The sequence below is a fragment of the Aquila chrysaetos genome, chromosome 2, assembly GCF_900496995.4.
Source record: "Aquila chrysaetos chrysaetos chromosome 2, bAquChr1.4, whole genome shotgun sequence".
In the NCBI taxonomy this organism is placed as follows: Eukaryota; Metazoa; Chordata; class Aves; order Accipitriformes; family Accipitridae; genus Aquila; species Aquila chrysaetos.
In genome coordinates this window covers 80,899,207-80,920,564 of record NC_044005.1, presented here as the reverse complement: position 1 = coordinate 80,920,564, position 21,358 = coordinate 80,899,207, and the positions used below count along the sequence as shown (strand labels likewise).

Below are 21,358 nucleotides of genomic sequence, written 5' to 3'. Positions count from 1 at the left end.
CAGTGATTGCACTTTACTGAAACTGAAACAGCAAGGTTCTTGAACACTACTCGGCACCCAATGCATCAAGAATCACGTATCAAGAAAGAAAATATCTTTGTCCTTAGTACTCAGAATCAAGGAACTGGCAACACCTCCTTTCTAGGCTTCTATTTCATATCACTAACTGAACTACACTGAGACAGATGTTACACTGAGATATAAGTCAAGCTTGTCACACAGTGAAGCTACCTAAAGCATCTAGTCACTCACCTTTAAAAGAAAATGTACTTTCTTTGATACCTGCCAGTGCAGTGCTAACAACTAGCTGGTTCCTTCACGGTTCAATTCAGTTCCATAGTATACCTCTGCCAATGGGCAGATTGTCAGTAAGAACTGTCTAAATTTAGTCTCCTTGCTCTGATATTTTTTAGGGCTTGGGACAATATGCAGAATTTTTTTGAAGCATGAATGCTGAGTTTCATTTAACTGGTATGACATGCACTGTTATGGACCAATAAGAGTTAAACTATTTCAATCACTTGGCACATTTTGTCTGGCTCTGTTAAATGGGCCACTGATTTTCTAGCGGGCACAAAACCAGACAAACATATGGAGAACATTTATAGGCAATCAGTACACTTACACATAATTTGTGTATCTGAGCTGACTAATGAGGGACAGACTTAAAGCCAGAGATTTCCAAGCTGCTGTCCGTACTGAGATCACAAACTGCTGTTTCAGAAGAGTTGTCTTTTATGAATCTATTGGCCCAAGTAACTTAACATGTGTTCACATGTTTCTTAGGGTCCATAAGGTTTAGACTCATTAGTGGTTTAGTCTTAGATCAGGACTATGCTTTTGACATTAACTGCTCAATTGTCCTCACTTAACTGTGCTTTGCCTCACAACACACAGTGGTCTCAGGGCACACAAACCAGATTACTTTTGAAAGAAACTGAACCAGAAGATGTGCTTCAAGAGCACACCTAATGCTCTCCAACCAGTAATGAGTATTTAGTCCTCAGGACTATGCTCACTACGCTACAACTAGTCCAAAATAACAAGCCCCTGGCCCAAAACCTGTATATCGTTTGCAGCCAGGCCTCAGCTCCTGTTGTGTCACTCTGTTTCTGTTGGTCTGTGGTACTTACTAATGTAGCAACACCCTTAGTTCAGGTATGCTTTGAAACATGAGTGAAAAGGACAGAATTTTTCCTTTCTTAGATTCCATTTCTGAAGTCTTGTACTCTGATTAACACTTTCTGCATTTACATGGAAAGTCCCCTCATTATGTGGGTCAATCCCACAGTGACTACAACACACTTTCAGTACAGTACTTATATAACTAAATTTAGGAAGGTCCTTTTATGGAATAATTTTTGTTTAAGTAAGAAAAGTAATCTGTAATCTGTCATTAGTAAGTAAAATTCTGATTCTATTCTGGCACAAGTCAATCTTAAAAGGTTTTACTCTAACATTGGACCAGAAGAGCCTGAGCTTCCTATCCTTGTATACTCATTTCCACTCAAGTGAAGTAGTTGTTAAGTAAACTACTGCTGTATTTTTGTATTTTAGTGTCACTTTCTGTCAATATAATTTTCTCCACCTAAGTGATTTCTACAGGTCTGAACCACCTTTTGAGCATGTGGTGGTTTAACTCCAGCCAGCAACTAAGCACCATGCAGCCGCTCTATCACTCCCCTCAACTGGACAGGGGAGAGAAAATATAACAAAAGGCTCATGAGTTGAGATAATGACAGGGACAGATCACTCACCAATTACTGTCATGGGCAAGACAGACTCAACTTGGGGAAAATTAACTTAATTTATTGCCAAAAAAATCAGAGTACGGTAATGAGAAATAAACCTAAATCTTAAAACACCTTCCCCCCACCCCTCCCTTCTTCCCGGGCACAGCTTCATTCCTGAATTCTCCACCTCCTCCCCCCGAGTAGTGCAGGGGGACGGGGAACGGGTGTTATGGTCAGTTCATCACACGTTGTCTCTGCCGCTCCTTCTTCCTCAGGGGGAGGTCTCCTCACTCATCCCCTGCTCCGGCGTGGGGTCCCTCCCATGGGAGACAGTCCTCCACAAACTGCTCCAGTGTGGTTCCCTTCCCCGGGCTGCAGTCCTTCAGGCACAGACTGCTCCAGCGTGGGTCCCCCAGCGGGTCACAAGTCCTGCCAGCAAACCTGCTCCAGCGTGGGCTCCTCTCTCCACTGGGCCACAGGTCCTGCCAGGAGCCTGCTCCAGCACGGGCTTCCCACGGGGTCACAGCCTCCTTCGGGCATCCCCCTGCTCCGGCGTGGGGTCCTCTCTCCCCAGGCTGCAGGTGGAGATCTGCTCCCCCGTGGACCTCCCTGGGCTGCAGGGGGACAGCCTGCCTCACCATGGTCTTCCCCACAGGCTGCCAGGGAATCTCTGCTCCGGCGCCTGGAGCACCTCCTGCCCTCCTTCTGCACTGACCTGGGGGTCTGCAGGGCTGGTGCTCTCACATCTTCTCTCTCCTCTCTCTGGCTGCAGTTTCTGTGCCCCAGCAACCTTTTTCCCTTCTTCAATATGTTAACCCAGAGGCACTACCACCATCGCTGATGGGTTCGCCCTTGGCCAGCGGTGGGTCCGTCCTGGAGCCGGCTGGCATTGGCTCTGTCGGACATGGGGGAAGAAGCTTCCAGCAGCTTCTCACAGAAGCTACCCCTGGACACCACTGTATACTGAGGAGAGTCTGGCTCTGTGTTCTTTACTTGCTGATGTGCTGCGTGTGTTAGTATACAGGTCCTTCAGATGGGCACCCAGTTGTGCTCGTCTCAGAAAAGGTGCGATAGTTTCCTTTACAATAATGTCATCCTGGCACTTCCTTATTTTTGTGCACAGACTGAGGTGGGCCCTCTGCAGCCCTAGTGTGTCGATCAGGAGGGCTCTCTTGCCTACACCGCCTGCACCCTTTGCTTGACAACCAAGTCCATCGCTTCGTCACTTGATTTTGGTTGGCCAACCTGTTGTCAGAGATAGTTCTGCCCCACTTGATCAAGTGGATCCCATGTCTTCCTAGCATCAATCCTGAGAGAGAGTCCCATGGTCCTAAAAGATGAAACCCTGTTGTCAACACCAGCTGTGTAACCGGTTGCTGACCAACAGGGTTTATCCACACCTCCTCAAGCCCTTTCTCTCACTGGCAAGACTGGGGAGAAAACTGTCGGGGCCCCCATGCCTTTTATCATGCTCCTGGAGACATGCAGTCACCTGTGGTATGTTCCAGGTCCGCACTGGCCATATCACTGGTATCTACACGTAAGAGCAGCAAGAGATGATAGTCGCAGGGCTGGACAAGCCTTGGTAGCCTCGCCACAATGTCCCAAGTCCAAGCCCTTGGAAAGCGGCAATCCTCCGTAGACAGCAGGTAACGTTGGCAGATGGGGGCCTCCATCCTCAGCGGGGAGTCTCCCACTACTGCCACTTGCTGCTTCTTTGTAGTGCTGCCGAGTGCCTCAGGGCCAGCCGGCTTGGATGCCCTGTTGGCATAACTCCCAGTCCCTCATCTGCTACCTGGGCAGTGAACCTGTTCTCTATATTCATTAAATAAAAAATATGATAAAATTCATAAATTCTTTCCAAGTTTTGTTGCTTCTTGGTTTCACCTCAAGGGGAGTTCAGATGAAATTCTCTGATATGTTCTCTTTTTTTTTGTTACTGCTAGAGCAAGTCTAGTAATTCCTCAATAAAAAACCTAGTATTAATTGGTACTTCCCCAATTAGAAGAGCAACCATCTAAAAAAATGGGAGAAAACACAGGTAGAATGCAAACAAGTACTTTATGTATCCTCTTGTGTCTCAGTCATTCATGTTCCTTTCCAGACACTCCATGGTTCCATTGAGCGTGTGTGAATGAGTGAAAATGAAACATGAAATTCAGTATTTGACGCAGGGATACTGCAGTGGTATTTACAGTTTAGACTACATTATATATATTTGTTACAAAAATAGTAATTAAACATGATGGGACTTTAAATCTTACCATCATATCAAGTAGTTTTGCCATTTGACTGGGAGAGACTCAGCAGCAGACATTAAATAACTTTTCCAGATTTGCTGTTATCAAGTTATCATTGAGAGAATAAAGACATCTGAATTATTCCTATGGGATTTCTTTCTGTATTGGTGAAATCTCACCTTGGCAGGATGTTACTCAGCAGATGATGACAGGAAATTCTAAGAACAAAGTATCCAGTATTATACATGGAGCACTAGTGAGATGAATAAAATGTTATGTTTGCTTTTTGCATTAAAAATTACCATAGTTATTTCAGTGAGGTATTGCTTATCTCAAAAGATAAGGAGTAGGTTTGTGATACACAGATGCTGTAAGTGGTAAGTAACTGGCAAAATTAAAAGTCAAGTCAAGGACTATAGATGAAAGAACACAAGTGTAAACAATACAGAAAGAATTCTTAAAATGTGAATGGTTTTAAAGCACAAACATGCAACTTAAAATCTCCTGTGAGTTACAAGAAAAGCAAGCAAAATGAGATCGTGAAACGAACAAGCAAGGTGGTTTTTTTATGTTTGAGGAAACTGAGTGATGCTGTTTGTTTTACGAACTTCTGGGATCAATTGCAGGCACAAAGCTCTTTATCCAACTGCTGACCATATTGGATTAGTGAATCATATCGTTGGTAGAACTTAATCCTGCTGTGACAGTGAAAATAGATTATAACCATAATAATTTATAACAAAGTCTTTAAAAACTGACTGCTTGGTGCTAATTCTTAACTTTTAATAGTTAAGTGTTAATAGTTAATAGTAAGTTTCAGTAGTGCCATGAAAATAGTATTTTTGCATACAACGGTAAATACTTTACAACATTATTTGACTGAATAATAGTAGCTTAACAACTTAGCTATTCAGATGTGTTACTTTTGACATAAGAAACCATTTGTGATTGTGAGGAAAACTGCAAGTGTGGAAAGTTAAGTGCATTTTTATAATATTATGCCTCTGAATGTGGTAGGTGCTTCTCAGAAACAAATGAAGAAGCATGGTATCCTCTTGTGCTGAGAGCTCCTAAGGACAAAATGGGAGAAATGGAACCAGGAATCAATTATTAGCTAGTTATATGCACATTCATTAGGGACCAGAACACAGCCACCTGGTTTGGGTTGCTAAAAATGCTTAAACAACAAGATGTCCCAGGCCATTTGATCTTAAAGCTAGGGAACAAGCTCTGACATTGTTCAATTTACTATTCTAGAAGTCAATGAGTCTACATTAAGATGGTGATGTTTTTGTTTCAAGCAATCTATTTTGCCTATAAATAGAACCATACTTCTATACAAATGAACCTGGAAAAGAGTACTAGACTGAAATACGAGGGATATGATGTCTGACTGGAACAGAATTAATCTGGGAGGAAACCCAGTTTATTGAGACGTTCAGGGAATTTCTGGCTGGTGTTGAAGCGGTACTGAAACAAACATAAGAAGGCTTTTATGCAATATTTTTAAAGTCTTGGTGGCATGCCTCAAAGAAGCAAATGCATATATAATTACTGCTTCAGAAAGCTGCTGGCGGACTCCATGTTCTGACTGGGAGTATGTGCAAGTGTATCCGTGCATGGGGCTGCAAATAGCCCTTACACTGGACCACTAAAAGGCAGTCGAAAACAAGTATGAAGGCAGAACTTGAAGTGATAAGGGAGACTAATCATGAAATAAGAAAAGAGGCTGCCACAATTATTTTGAAAGGAAATTTTGGTCAAGAGTTTTGATATCAATTGAACCCAAATGTGATGTAATCTATTTTGACAATTCCCTAATAGTCCTACAGAAATCAATTATTATGATTACTCACTGAACAGATGTAATGTTTTCCTCATGCTATCAGAGTCGGTTCTTTTGTAAAAGAATAAGCTACTAGAAATTAATCTTGAAAATTACTTTTTCTGGGCAATATCTCAGCATATCTCAGGTTTTTATGTTATCCAAATAAAACAGAGTATATACAACCAGAGTATATCTTTAATATACTTTGGTTTTAAAAGTTTTCTCTGAAAGAGGATAGATAAGGTACAGAAATAAGAACAACTGGCTCTTACGACAAGTAACTCAGTGCTAAATGTAGTATAGGACATGCTAAATTGTCAGAGGTCTTCAGCTCCCTCTTTTCCACTGTCATAAGAGAAATAGGCTAAGGGACAATTTATAATGAATAAATAAATAAATAATACTGCAAGATATGGGCTAATTTTAAAATATTTGAAGGCACATCTTTACTTTTTTGGAACTATATCTGGCAAAATATAAAATTTGCCTGGCAGGACTTGGTTATGGTCCCTATTAGTTGATTTTTAAAGGAATTCCATTTTTTTCTGTATTACATATTGGTATTTTTGCTTATATGATACTGCAGTGTAGCAGAAATAATATTCCAAGGCTTCCATCTGACTTTTCTGTTATTTGCTCTTGTTTACTGTCATGTAGCAGAAGTCCATATGCATTTATTGCCTTTCTTTTTCCACTCATTGCTGAGCTTGCTATAGAATATAGAATCATCACTGAATCTAATACATTAGAAAAATATTATTTAGGGATTCAAATGAAATTCATTTTTGCAGCGTTAGTCTTGAGAACCCATGGGATCTTTTTGTTCAGTCTGGCTGAGTGAAATAAATTCAGAGATGTAAGACAGAAGTAACTTTCTATATTAGTATGCAAGAAATCATCACTGCTGTTTTCAGAGAAAGCTTTTAGCAGAAATGGACTTCATGAGGTAAATTTCAGACTCACACAGGTTTTCAGCAATTGCATGGCTTAACTCTAAGCACAATTTTCAATATTTGAGGATACAAGCTATGCATGTATGGAGTAAAACAATATTGCTAGACTGGCTGACATAATTTACTTTGTAGCAACATCAGTGGCAAAATAAATGTATTGGCATATATAGATATATATGTATCTATCTCATAACATACATCTCCTAAAACCTCCATGGCATACAATTTATGTAAATTGTATACATTTAAAACCAAATAATATGTAATATAATGTAACCAGGCTGGATGAATTGTGCTGTATTTTCATGAAACCTCAAATGACTATGGCTACATCTACACTAGCAATCAGTAATAGCAACAAATCTCTGAAAACTGTTGGCACTGAGGACCCAACATACACACTACCTGGATTCTGAGGGTTTTACTTTGAAATTGTTTTTATCTAAACCCACGGGCTGAAAATCAGTGATTTGAGCCCATTATATGCCTGTGTGGAGAGCGTTTTCTGGTTTAGTTTCATCCAAGGGAAATCCTGTTTGCATCATATAAGTCTTCTCCACAATGCAAATTGTATGTAGTAGGTAGGTACAGCTGTGAGATTTGCTTCAGCAGCGTTCTTGTAATACAAACTAAAATGCTAATGTAAACATATGCTACAGGACACTTCAAAGGACTTGGGCTTTTTTTCTTGTTCATTTTTACTCTTGATGTACAAGATGGAAACAAGTAGAAATAATTTGTTTTAAAGAAAACACGACACGGAAGGAAGAAGAAAAAAAAAGTGAACAGGCAAACATTTGTCCACGGAGCAATTTGGTGCAAGAAAATCGAGTCGGTCTCAAATTAGCTGAGGCTGAATCCACCACTTATCAATGAAATTCCGAACCGTGAGCAAGAACTTTTCCCAGTGAGGCAAACAAGCTGGATTTGCATTTGTTCTACATTAGTGAGCTAAAGCAGAGAACTCTTAACAGTTCGCCCAGTGTTAAAAAGAAGCCTGTTAAACTAATCTGAGCAGTTGTATTTCCAGAATCTCTCTTGTGATCACACCTTTTCAGGAAGAAACATTATCTCTAGCCTGAGACCTTTGAAATTTTATGTCTAATTAAAGCAATTTCTATGCTTTAAATTTAAAGCCGTTTTCTATGCTAAAAGGTGAGATACAGTGGTGTGACTTAGACAGTGATTAGTGTCCATGTGGAAAGCATTACTCATAAGAAATATTCCAGAATTTTTTATTTTGATGTGATAGAAAACCTTCTTCTTCATGTCCATCAATCAACAAGCTAGGCACTTTGACATGTTTTTATTACAGTATAGGCTTTGTAACATTAAAGTAATCAGTTAGCTGACTATATGTGAGACTAACCTCTTGTAAAACCCTTAAGTTACCCCATGCCTTTAGCCCTCCCCCCAAATGTGACAGCTTTTACAGCCTGTGTGGCACATGACCAACTTTGGATACTTTTCATCAGTGAAGGAGAACTTAGGGAGCCTGAAACTGTGAGAAATAAATTTCCAGCTGGTGGAATGGCTTTTTGTAACAAAAGAGGGCTGGCAGTGAGAACATAGTCTGAGTGAAACTATACGAATATGTAACAATGAAAGAATCTAATCTACTTGGCTGTCAACACTGAACACCACAAGGTCTTTGTAGTTTATATGTATTAATTTAAGTCTGCACAGACAGACTGTGAAAATTCTGGATAACTGGATTCTACAAAGTATATTTCTTAATAAATAGGTTATTGCATTCTCCACTGTTGAATCAGGTTAAACAGATAGGCATTTGTTTTATTTTATTTTACTTTATTATTCTATTTTATTATTATATCTTGAGAAAAAGATCTTATCTAATCTGGTAAAAACATCTGTTTATCACATGGTCTGGCAATACCCTTTTTATATAAGTGCTGTGCAGTAAAACAGTATCTTGATCAAGGGGAAAGGCAGAGGCAGTCAACACAACACAGTTCACCACAGATTTTGACTGGGTACATGGCATACAGTATGTCAGAATTGGGTATGCAAACAGAGAGAAGGTTTCCAGCGTGGAGAAAAGCTAATCATTCAATATGATGGTTTAGAAATATCAGTAAACAGTGATACAGTGAAATCTGCACATGACAACCACTTAGTAAGGACTTTAAATAAAGTTAGATGAATCAGCAACACAATAATAGCTGTAAGTCAATGTTAATTATTGTTGATAAATAATGTTTCAAATTATTTAAGCTCAATATATATATTAAGAATGTATGGGTTTTCTTGCTATGAAAATCTGTCCTCACTAATGAGATTACAACAATATAATGGAATTGAGAAAGGTCTTCTAGTGAGATTCTGCAGAAATTGTTTTTTTACTAAGAGCTTTTAAACAATGTAAAAAATATCATTTGTGAAGAAAAAGAATGGTAGCATCCTCTAGTAAGTACTAGTAAGTACAATTCTTCCAGATGTGCTTTCCATACACATGTTACTCTAGGTAGGTACTCAGCCATAAAAAAAGTCTCACATCAAGTCTCACGTGCTGTTAGTGCCCATTCTTGTATGCCTTTACAACCACTTAGTCAAGGTAAAAGGATGCCAGAAACTTGGCTTTTCACTCACAGTTTTTCAGTCAGATCCCTCAAACAGAATTTTAAAATCTAAAGGAGGACAGATCACAGAACTTGCAAGTAACCAAAAAAACCAGGGTAACCATTCTTTCCCTGGGCTAGATTCCATGCCAAGTGCCAAGTAGTTTTCGCAAGCCTGAAGCTAGTTCTAAGTAGAGGTTAGCAGCTAGAGATACCCACTAAAATTAGCAAATGACCTGCTAGCCTGTGGATGACAAACATAAGTAGATAAGTTATCAGTTCTACATACTTCATGTGAAATATTTCACATTTTATTATACAAACAGGAAGAAAAGGCTGTTCTTTATTCCTTCAGAGCTTACTTTGTTACGGAAGAGATGCCATATTCTAATCTATAATTAATGGACTAGAAGTAACTTCCAAACTTTCTCTAGAAATGCAAAGAGTTTGAGTCAGGTACAAAACTATTTCATATTCTTTAAACAGAAGAGAAAACCCTTCCTACTACATGGAGAAAATAGTTTTGTTTCACCCGTGCAGAATTTCTTTTCAGAGTGAAAATACTGTAAGGCTTGCAAGGCTGTGTGAACTGAAATGAATGTAGCATGAAAGGATCTTTGCAGCTTCAGGGGGAATTTGTCTTTATGGCATAACTGTCCAATATAGCAACACAAAGGGTTGGGTGTTCTCAGGATCTGAGAAATAATACTGGTTCTTGTTTCCTATGGAAACCTTCTGAAGTCAATGGGAGCATTCCTGGAAACACGCACTTGCAAATATGACAGTCCAGCCCTATGCTTATAAATATACTTTCTCTCAAATATACACTCCGAAGTAAATACTTTTATACAACTTAAAGGACATTAATGAAGAATATTTTGTTTCTATTTTTATTCTCTTCTACTATTGAAACACTAGCATCTGTCTCTTTTAATTCACTCTGCAAACAGAGCTGCATTTGCTTTGCCTATCTAAACCAATCCTTTGGAACTGGAAAAGTATCTGGCTGTACAGTCATTTTGGTATTTTCCCTCTTACTACCACCTCAGTTCTTTACTTTAGAGCATAAAATTTTCAGTATAAAAGATTCTATTTTGAACCAATGTTGTACTGAAAATGGACAACACTATGTCTAAAGCCTGGATATGATCTCTGAAAAAGTCAACCAAAGACGATGATCAAACGATCACCAGACAAGTAGCCTAAGGGCACCAAGGTGTTGATAAATCTAATAGGGTTCTTAAGCTCAGGAAGAGAATAGTGAGCTGCTTTCAGGGTGCCCAGATAGCAAACTCCCTGCTGACCATGGTACAGTAATTGGCACAGCTGATAGTATAGGATCAACGAATTATATTGCCAGGGAAGGGTTATCAGAAGACTTGATTGTGTTTGATGTTTGATTATCAGTTTATTATAACAGCACCCAGCAGTGTCTCTAAAATTAAGCGTCAGATGCTTTTCCCTTTATGAAGTTCTTGGAGAAGTGTTGATAATGTAAGCAAATTTGCTTACAGTGGAAACCTGGTATCCTTGGGTAAGATCTCTTCTTTCATAAAAAGAGAAAACAGATGGAGTCCATTTTCGTAAATAGGAATATTTTGTGGGAAACAGATTAAGAGATAAGCAAACCTGGGTTCAGAGCTATTTTAGATCGTAGATTTTTTTCTCCTTTAATACTGTACTTGGGAAGAAGATAATCTATGGATAATATTCTGGACTCTTTTCTTTTTTCTTTTTTTCTACGTAAAGAAGGTAAAAGATTTGCTTGGCAAGGGGTAATATACATCAAGTGTCTGTCACTACGCAAAACCTGACCCTGGAATTAGAATATACTTGGCTGGTGGAGCTCTGAAGTCAACAATTTTTCTGTCAGCTACAGTGAGAGCAGAGCAAGTCCAGGGCTGAGTGCTTTTCAGAAACTACTGCAAATACATGTAGCATCTGCTCACATTTAAGAATTAAAAACATCTACTATATGGATGACAGAAAATTATTTCCCTACCAAAACCCATCCATATAATGATTTGGATCCATTACATTTATTTTCTATAAAAATGTATGCTAAAATTAAAATGCAGGAGTTGCAAAATCGTATACACTCAAAACTTTGGAAATGCCAGAATTAAGTTTTTTTATGATTTATTAGATTTAGCCCCTCTCCACCTAAATACCATGAATGAGTCTTTACCTACATGGATTAAATAATCCTCCATCACTTCATTCAGTGCACAAGAGAGCATGAGGAAACTGGTCTGCTCTAGACGTGCAGTGAAGGGAAATATGCTTGTTTCTCTTCACTTGTACTTAGAATAAAGAAGGAAACCAGAAAAGAAGAGTTAGTTTTATGGTTTCAGTTGAATGTTGCCCTAAGGAAACTAAAATAAATCATACTTTAGCTGAAGTTGGTTTAGCCTAGCAAGTATCTTTTTATAGGTAGAAATTAATTCCTCCTTTACTTTCTTTCTGAATTTTCAGCTTAAGTTGTGATTTCCAGAATTGCTGAACACACAACACATGCAACTGAAGCCAATAGGAGCTGTGTTTTAAATTAAAAAGTAAATATTTGCAAGATACTTAGCTTCTTTGATGACAATTGTCTCAAAAATACGTAATGAGAAAATGAGCAATGCTGTTCTCAGAACGGGGTGTAGATGAGGCTTAAAAATTCCTACCCAGAATCATCTGGCTTGACTTTAGAGAGAATGACTTACTGCAATAAAAACTGGGGTGTGAAATTACAGTCTGAGAGCTCCTTTTCAGTAATTGTCTTGATGCTTAGACTTATCCCACAGTAAATGGATTAGTTCGTCATCCTTTTACTGAAAAATAAATTTAATCTTAATTCTTGTGTGCTGTATGGTAAAGACATATATGTGGGTAGTTTTCAAAGACTGACTGATGACCTATAAATTTCACCATTTAACTTATTTTAGAGTAATTTCCTTGTGGACCCATACCCTTCCATCACCTTCCGCTCTATAAATCTACTAAATACAGGCAATTTACTGTGTCCACTTCTCCGCAGCTAAGTCCTCTTATGTGGAATTCTCTTCCTCATGAGTCAATGAAGTCTCTGTAGTCCCAAGTCTCTACAGTACCACTGCCAGTCTTTTAATGCTTTTGAAGGTACAAACACTTCATAACCCGCCTCAAACAAAATGTTAGTCTCTATATCATGCAAAAATTGAATTTAGGGTTATGCTTTCCACAAACAGGCTACAGTTCTCCACCCTGTTCTTTATGTTGTTAAGTTCTTCACTTCTTTCCCTGCTGTCACTGATTTTCTCTGACCAGCCTCCTCGCTGCTGGCAGAACTTACAGCACACCATCTGGGACCACCTTTCTGTATCTTTATCACATTGATTTGCCATCTGTTCACAAGTCTCATTGGAAAGCCCATCTTTAACTTCCTCTTAATCTCCCTTTTCTCCACTTTGTAACAGTTTTATGCAGTTCTGTAGAGTATTTCAAATTCAGTTTATGAAAAAGACAACAGAAGGCTTTCACTCCTATGGTATTTACTGACACTGTTGGTTGAAGCTAAGAATTTTCATATATGTCTGCAATTTCTTTCAAAAAAACAAATTAAAGCATTTAAAAATAAGGTAATAAATAAAACAAATAAACAAAGTTGATGCTTGTTTGCTGACTTCAACTTTCAATTAGATGAGTAAGGCATAAGACATCATAATCACTTTATGCAAGCAATGTATAATTCCACAGATCAATATGAAGGACATTATCCTAAGTCAGTAAATCAATAGTTAATTTTGTGCATTCCAATGTCTTTGACTCAACTGGACTTATTAGAGCATAAAGGAGTACACCCCATAATGACTACGTTTTCAGTCTGTGTACTGCTATATCCACTAGCTCTGTAGTACAAGGCAGACAAGGGAGTTATTTCACCAGGTGTTCTTCAAAAAACTTTTAATTGAAGGACTATGAAGATGCTGTTCATTTTTTTAACTAAATATAGGTGGAAGATGAAATATATCAGGGATGGCAAGCCAAATCTTCAGGGCAGCAAAGTGAGCTGTATTAGCTGGAGTACTTTGCAGAAGTACTGCTGTGGTTGCTGGTTTCTTAAGTGAACTCCAGCTGCTGTATAGCTCTTTTCTGGGATGTGTAATTGGTAATCTGAAACTGATTTGTCAGACAGCACATTCACAATTTCAGCACATGGATTCTCTCAGTGAAGTCAATGCATAAGTTTAAGTTGCGTACAATTCAACTTGAATTTATGTGACCTGGGAACTGTTAAGAGTTTATTGCTTGTTATATGCTGTATGCCACTCACGGTATGTGGTCTGACCTTTAGTTAAACCGAGGTACTGTTTTAGACCAAATTCAGTGGCAAAGCTTGTCTGCTTTATTGAGACCTTAGAGAATTTCCACTCCCCCAGAAATCTGGAAATTTGTCATTGATGCAGGCGCATCTAGTCTTTATTCTCATTTCAAGTGTCAGACCACCTGCTATCATCAGCTAGGAGGAAGAGCCTCCTGAAGCTCCGTTACTTCATCATACCTTCAGCATCTCTGGATGTTCTAAAACAAATTATAAGTTTTGGACATTATTTTTCTCCTTCTCCCTATTTAGCAGAAAGTACAGGAAATTCTGTTTTAAATGGAAATTAAGGGTGGATAACAAATTTAGGAAATTATCTTAGGTTAGTCCGAAGACCTGACTAATTTCTTTTTGGGTAATGTAAACTGTTAACAGTTAACTACTACTTCGTACTTTAGTTCTCAATGCCACAGTTCCTTCCAATTAATCCTCCTTTCACAACTTATGTAATGAGCTAACCTACTTGTGGGTTATGCTCGTGAAATATGATCTGTGGAATAGACCTCCGGTCTGTCAACTCTGAATATTTTGGCGGGGGGGGGGGGGGTCAGGGGAGGGGAATAAATTAATAGTATTCTCTCTCCATCCTTCACATACACATACACATACACACAACCTTCCCTGCAACCAAAATGTAAGTTCCTAAAGGACCTGAATTACTGAATTTCACCTTGTTATGAGTCCTTTTCTTTCTGCCACTTTTTAAAAACAGAAACTGAACAAGTAATCATTGCTTTTTTAGGTCTGAATTGACAGTATCTTCTGTTACTGTATTGGAGAGCTCATTTCCATAACATTACATTTTATTGAGAGGGAAATAATTGTGTTTTACATCAAGTAGTGATAGAGAGTTAACCATAAGGAGGATATGAGATAGCAGTAAAAGCACTATTATACAACTATAACTTTACCTACAGTTTATATTTTTTAATTTACTATGTGGTAAGTACACAGAAATAATAGCTTCCAGAAACAAAGCTCTGAAGAAAAATCTATTACAATTTGCTGCATGGATATCCTATACACTAAAGTGACAGGATTTGCATTATATTCTGACATACAGAACAGTACAAGCAAAAACTGAAGTCAGAGCTGCTGTGAAGCTACTATGACCTTTTTGTTTTTTTAACGCAAATACCGCAAAATAATGTTTTATATTATATAGACTATATGCTCCATCTGATCTTATAAAAATGATTAGGGACAATATCTCAACTTTATACAATACTTTGAATTAATTATTTTAACGTATTTTAGAAGAATTTGCAAATTACTCCTGGTAACCATAAGCACAGCCAGAGGCTAATAATCCAATTCTTTTTTTTTTTTCACTTACTGTTTATTAGCTTTTTTGGTAAAATATTTTACTGATTATATTTTTCAGTTTTATTCTATTTTTATTCTTTACTTATACAGTGAATGCAGAAAGCTTCACCCCTTTTCTGTTCCTCAATTATGGAGGACTGCACCTCTTTCTTTTGCAGTGACAACACTACAGGCTTTCAACCATTCTCATACTTCTCTCATTCTATTATTCTGACCTATCAGTTTGACTGAACAATTGAATTATTTCTACATGCATGTAAATCTGAGATTTCTCTCCCCCATCCCATGGAGAGGACAGAGTGAGTGAGTAGCTACATGGTGCTTAGCTGACAGCTGGGGTCAACTCATCACACGAGTGTCATTTTTGGTGCCTATTTTTGCTGATGCATTGTTAAGATAACATGGTTATCTAGTTTTAAGGCTCTATATTGTACCACATTACCAACACCAAAGAGAAAGAATACGTATTGCAAGTGTCATTCTGGCAATGCTAATTGTCTCACTTTGACACAGAAAAATGCATCAGAGGTATCTGAGCTGTTGGACTGCAGAATGGAACTTTTACTGGGGCAGGGGTTATTTCTGAGCCATATTAGAGAGGTTCTAGTATGACTGTCAGTGGCTTGTGCTGGTATCTAGTAGCTCTTGGGTGACTGGAATTCTCAGGTGCAGTGGAAAATCGGAGCCTCCTTAAGCTGACATAGTTGTGTCATTCAGCTGTGTACTTCACCTATCCTGACCCCATCCCACGGTCCGATGGCTTAATGCCATCTACTGCCTGGAGAGCCAAGGTAAAGGCTGTGAAGTATATGTTGCAATCAGAGTGTATATTGGAATTCTTTCTCACATTAAGATCTTTGGTCCTTGACTTGTATAATAAGGCTACTGTAATATATCTTTGGAAGAAAATTGTGTTTGATGGAGAAATTCTGAAACTCCTGAGATCTCTGTGTGTTTTTAAGTCTTCCTTGATTACGCCTCAGTTGCTCCCCATCCCCCTGTTTATTACCTTTTAGAGGAGGAGGAGGAGGAGGAGACCCTTTAAATGTTAAAAATTCATTCTCTAGGGGATTGTTATCTTAATAACTGTTCTTTTACAGCTGCTTTGTCTCAAGAAGAAGAGGGAATGGGTCTTCTTCCATTTTTATGAATATATGTTAATTCATTAATCCTCTTTGCATCTGCTGAGGAATCTTGGCGTATAAAACAGCATCATTTGATGTGGAAGAAATTCAGTACTCTCTGATACTGAATACAATAAGAAGGACATTGTATGTGGAATAATATAGTCGCATATAAACTGAATAATGCAATCACTTCGTGAGTCTTTTATGTCCCTTTCTGGATTCAACTTAAAAGATGATTCACATGAAAGTTATTTCAGAAACTTATATCAGAAATTTTAGTTTAAGTAAATATACTATAGAGAACAGAGAAGAAGAAAGTATAAATATTGAATAGCAATGCATTATTATTGCTATAGCAAAATAAAACTACTAGCAATTCACTCTTTATTGTCTTAAAAATATGCTGATACTAACTCTTCAATTTAGCAGAGCCCATTCTATATTCATTTTCCTTTTTTTTGAGCACAAAATTATATTACTCTCAAAAATGCCAATGAACAGTCTTCTAACGAAACAAATACTGAAGATTTTTTTTCTGTGCATTAACTAACATCAAAATGAACACTTTAGTATGACTGCTTACTGCAATGTTGAAAAAATAGGTGAACTATATTGAGAAAGCCATTGAGGTCTGAAAAAGATCAAATCCCAGGTCTAAAATGACAGCTTGCCATTAAGTTCCTACAGTATTTATTTTGTGTAGTTAGTAACTGAATCCACATAAGTTAGATTTTTTTAATGTCAGGCTTTCTCTGAAATAGTGAGTCTGCACGGATCTCACTGATTTGCTGTGTCACAGACCATTTAAAACAAAATGGCATAGGTCTGTGACAAAGAAGATGAGAAATGTATCGGTACTGCAGGACAAAAACAAACACAAATGAATCAAGAAAACAAAAGCATGAAAGGCATATGAACAAAAATCTAAAACAGTGTTAAAAATTGCAGTGAGCTACCATTCTTTGTCAGGTTTAATTTTGCACAAATTAAAAAGTCCCCCTGGATCAATATTACAATTCATTCAGTGAAGCTTAGCAGACATTCTTGATGGAACGATATGTTTATTTTATATCTATATTTATAATTTCGTCCATTTCTGGTATCTTATTTTTTTGGGAAGGTTGTTGTTTAAACTTTTGCATATACAGCTCCATTTCATGAGGCTCAGTTAAAGCATCAGCTGCAATTAGGAATAATACCTGGAATGTCTACATATACAACACAATCTCATGGAGAATAGGACAGTACATGCCTTGTGAACATAAAATTTATTTCTGGAATGCTCTCTAAGCTGATTTTGAGATGGCATTATGTGTCCAGTGTGAAAGCTTGAAATATTAATTGCAGTCTACTGGTAAAGAAATACACATTTGCAATAGCATCCAAAGACAAGAACAAAGTGTCACAAGCTCTGTGGTCTCCATACCATGCATTTAATTTTGTCCAAGGTGTTTACTAGTTCTTGAAGCATATTTACAAAAAAATTTATACAATACATAAAGTGTTCTAACTGTGAAAAGAAGAAACAACTCTGGAAATCAGAGTAGAGGATTTGAAAAAATTCTCTTGAAGCATGTAACTTCTGTTCAAGTTTAGGAAATAGTGATAGCTGTGGGTTACCACCAGGATTTGTCAGAAGTGCTATTTCTTTCTATATGTACTAAAAAAGGAAAAAAAAAAAAAAAGGCGAAACAACAAAACCCCAAACAAACAAAACCCCAGAAACCCACACATCCCTCACACACCTCTGTGATACTGGGATGCAGTTCAGCTGGAAATGCAGACACCTAAACATGTGTGTCTGCTTCAGCACTAATGCAGCCTAGCTATACAGTCAGTGGTACCTACAGGAGTGGTGGGTTGACCCTGGCTGGACGCCAGGTGCCCACCAAAGCCGCTCTGTCACTGCCCTCCTCAGCTGGACAGAGGAGAGAAAATATAACGAACGGCTCATGGGTTGAGATAAGGACAGGGAGAGATCACTCACCAATTACCGCCATGGGCAAAACACACTTCAGGAAAATTAACTTAATTTATTACCAATTAAATCAGAGCGTGATAATGAGAAATAAACCCAAATCTCAAAACACCTTCGCCCCACCCCTCCCTCCTTCCTGCCTCAAGTCTGCTCCTGGTTTTCTCCAGCTCCTTCCCCCAGCGGTGCAGGGGAACAGTGAATGGGGGTTGGGGTCAGTCCGTCACACCTTGTCTCTGCCGCTCCTTCCTCCTCAGGGGCAGGACTCCTCACTCTTCCCCTGCTCCGGCGTGGGGTCCCTCCCACGGAAGACAGTCCTCCACAAACTGCTCCAACATGAGTCCTTCCCATGGGCTGCAGTTCTTCACAAACTGCTCCAGCGTGGTTCCCTTCCCCGGGCTGCCGTCCTTCAGGCACAGAATGCTCCAGCGTGGGTCCCCCGCGGGGTCACAAGTCCTGCCAGCAAACCTGCTCCAGCGTGGGCTCCTCTCTCCACGGGGCCACAGGTCCTGCCGGGAGCCTGCTCCAGTGTGGGCTTCCCACGGGGTCACAGCCTCCTTCGGGCATCCCCCTGCTCCGGCGTGGGGTCCTCTCTCCCTGGGCTGCAGGTGGAGATCTGCTCCACCGTGGACCTCCCTGGGCTGCAGGGGGACAGCCTGCCTCACCATGGTCTTCATCACCACAGGCTGCAGGGGAATCTCTGCTCCGGCGCCTGGAGCACCTCCTGCCCTCCTTCTGCACTGACCTGGGGGTCTGCAGGGCTGGTGCTCTCACAGCTTCTCACTCCTCACTCCAGCTGCAGTTGCTGTTGTGCAGCAACTTTTTCCTCTTCTTAAATCTGTTCTCCCAGAGGCACTACCACCATCGCTGATGGGCTCGGCCTTGGCCAGCGGTGGGTCCGTCCTGGAGCCGGCTGGCATTGGCTCTGTCGGACATGGGGGAAGCTTCCAGCAGGTTCTCACAGAAGCCACCCTTGTAGCCCCCCCGGCTACCAAAACCTTGCCACGCACACCCAGTACAACAGGGTTGTTCAGTTCACCCAAAGTGGACATCTGCAAGATGGGCAGCTGACTCTCCCTCTGGGTTCTGCTGACTGCATCAGCAAGGTTTCTAGCATCTTTGGTGGGTGCCTAGATGCTTAGCTCATACGACATACAGACACCTACATTTAGGCATCTAATATTAATCTGAATTCTACACCTTGCTTTAACATTTTATTAATTTAATATTCTCACAAACGTGCTGGGATAAACTAGAAAAAGGAAAAAACAGCCAACCTTTCTTTCATTTTTTTTAACCACCCCCAATTTCCCTGAAATTCTGAATGTTTCTTAAGGGCAGTATTCATACTGTATGGTCTTAGTGTCCCTATTGAGTACATTGACAACAAATACGTTCCTGACAGATTCCTGGAGGGTGTGACACAGAACGTGGGCCACCTCTGGTGCCAAAGTTTACACAATGTGAATGTCTTTCTCCTCCTCTCCTCCCATGAAGGGATCAGTTGATAGAATGCTTTTATTTCTGAGAAGAAAGAAGTTATTTTTAATACTTTTCATGTGTCAGGAACTAATATAGCTGAAGAATTTTGAAAATAAGTGCTGAAGTACTTAAAATAAAGCAATTTTGGGGGGTAAGATACTTTTTAAGCCCCTTTGAAGCCAATGTCATAGGTGTAAATAAGTATTCCTGTCACTTATAATGAGGTCATAAACACACCTAGTTGAAAATATTCTGCTTCTTTTGAATTCCCCAAATATCCATGTTGACTCAATAACGGCTTTAAAATGATAAAAGCATTCCTCTTTCCCACTGCCCATATCATTACAAATAAAGAAAAAAACAGTGGCTGGAAAGCACGATTATAAAACTCTTGACAGGTGTACGGATTAAATGGAGGTTTAGAACTCACAATAGTATTGCTTTAGATTTCAGACAAAAACTTAGCAATCATTTTAATTAAAAAATATTCTCTACTAACCAGATGTAGGTCAACACACGTAGAATTGTGTTCACAAGCGTTGATTACGCAGTCATCAATGTCCTGATCACATTTCAGTCCTGCATATCCTGGGTTGCACAAACAATAGAAGCCATTGACAACTGTAACAGAGAGAGTATTTTAGTATTAAGAGTGTTTTAGAACAAGAACCGAATGTAGTAAAATTAAGTACATTACAGTTATGACTGCTATCTGGAAGACATTTGGACTGGTCTTACCTAAAAGGTGTGGACATGTTAAAAAAATTGAAAAAAATGAAATGCAATATCTCAAAACACCTTTTTAATATGAAAGCAGATTTATGTGCTGCATTTTACTTAAACAATTCAAATATTTTTATATAAGAATTAAAAATCAGTGACCCATTACTAGCTTCTGAAAAACTCATGGCATCTTATAAGCTAATGAGTAATTTTCCATCACAAAACTGTACACAAAGTACATAAGATTTTATCTTTGATGTTGTGCCTAAATGAGATGGGGCAGTTAAACATTGGTTTGTTGAGGATTTTTTTTGGTAAGGAACGCCTCTTATTATACCACTATATTATAGGAAAACTTGCTTGAGTTGAATTTGGAGCTCAACCTATGATGTATTTCCATGCTTCATTTTAATCTTACCATGCTAATTATAAGAATCCTCTCTCTTTTTCATCATTAATGATCCAAACGGAGAGGAATCTTTAGAATGCTACATCCATATAAGGAGCTCATGACAGCAGTAATTGCACTTCTTGCAGGCCTGCATTTATTCTAACCTCAAAGAGGTCTCTGGATTCTTCATTATCGCTGAGGTTTACCATGGAATTTATTCTGCCACTGTGTCTGTACACGTAGCTGCTATTGTATTCATTAAATGCTTTAAGTCCTTCAGACAAGGAGCGTTATTCATCTGCTAAGAGCTTCCTAGCTTCCTCAGGATTCCAGCTTTCTGCAGCCAGTGCACGTAGTGCAGAAGAACTGAGATGTCCCCATGATACAACTCAAGTCCAGAGGCACCACAAAGACAAGCTGTCCACAAAAGATCTGGCACTTTGTGAGCGTGAAGAACTTTACTGCAGCTTATCTAAATTCCAGTTCAAAAATGTCTCTGAATCAATGTAGAGTACATAGAAGACATCTGTAAACTTATTAGGAAATAGTCTTTACTAGATATAATATGAAGACACTCACCTTATTCCCATGTATGGAAAGATAGAATTCTTAAAGCTTATTGAAACTGGCGGCTTTTTTTTTTTTTTTTTTTA

General features: G+C 38.9%; 1 protein-coding gene across 2 annotated transcripts in view; it reads right to left on the bottom strand.

The window, feature by feature from the left end:
- Window positions 1-21,358, bottom strand: part of EYS (eyes shut homolog) — a 1,018,924-nt gene that overhangs the window by 569,055 nt on the left and 428,511 nt on the right. For both annotated transcript variants that reach the window (XM_030007184.2, XM_030007189.2), the window contains one exon: window positions 20,091-20,212. In XM_030007184.2, the coding sequence (XP_029863044.1) occupies window positions 20,091-20,212 (122 nt within the window). The remainder of the gene's footprint in view (window positions 1-20,090; window positions 20,213-21,358) is intronic.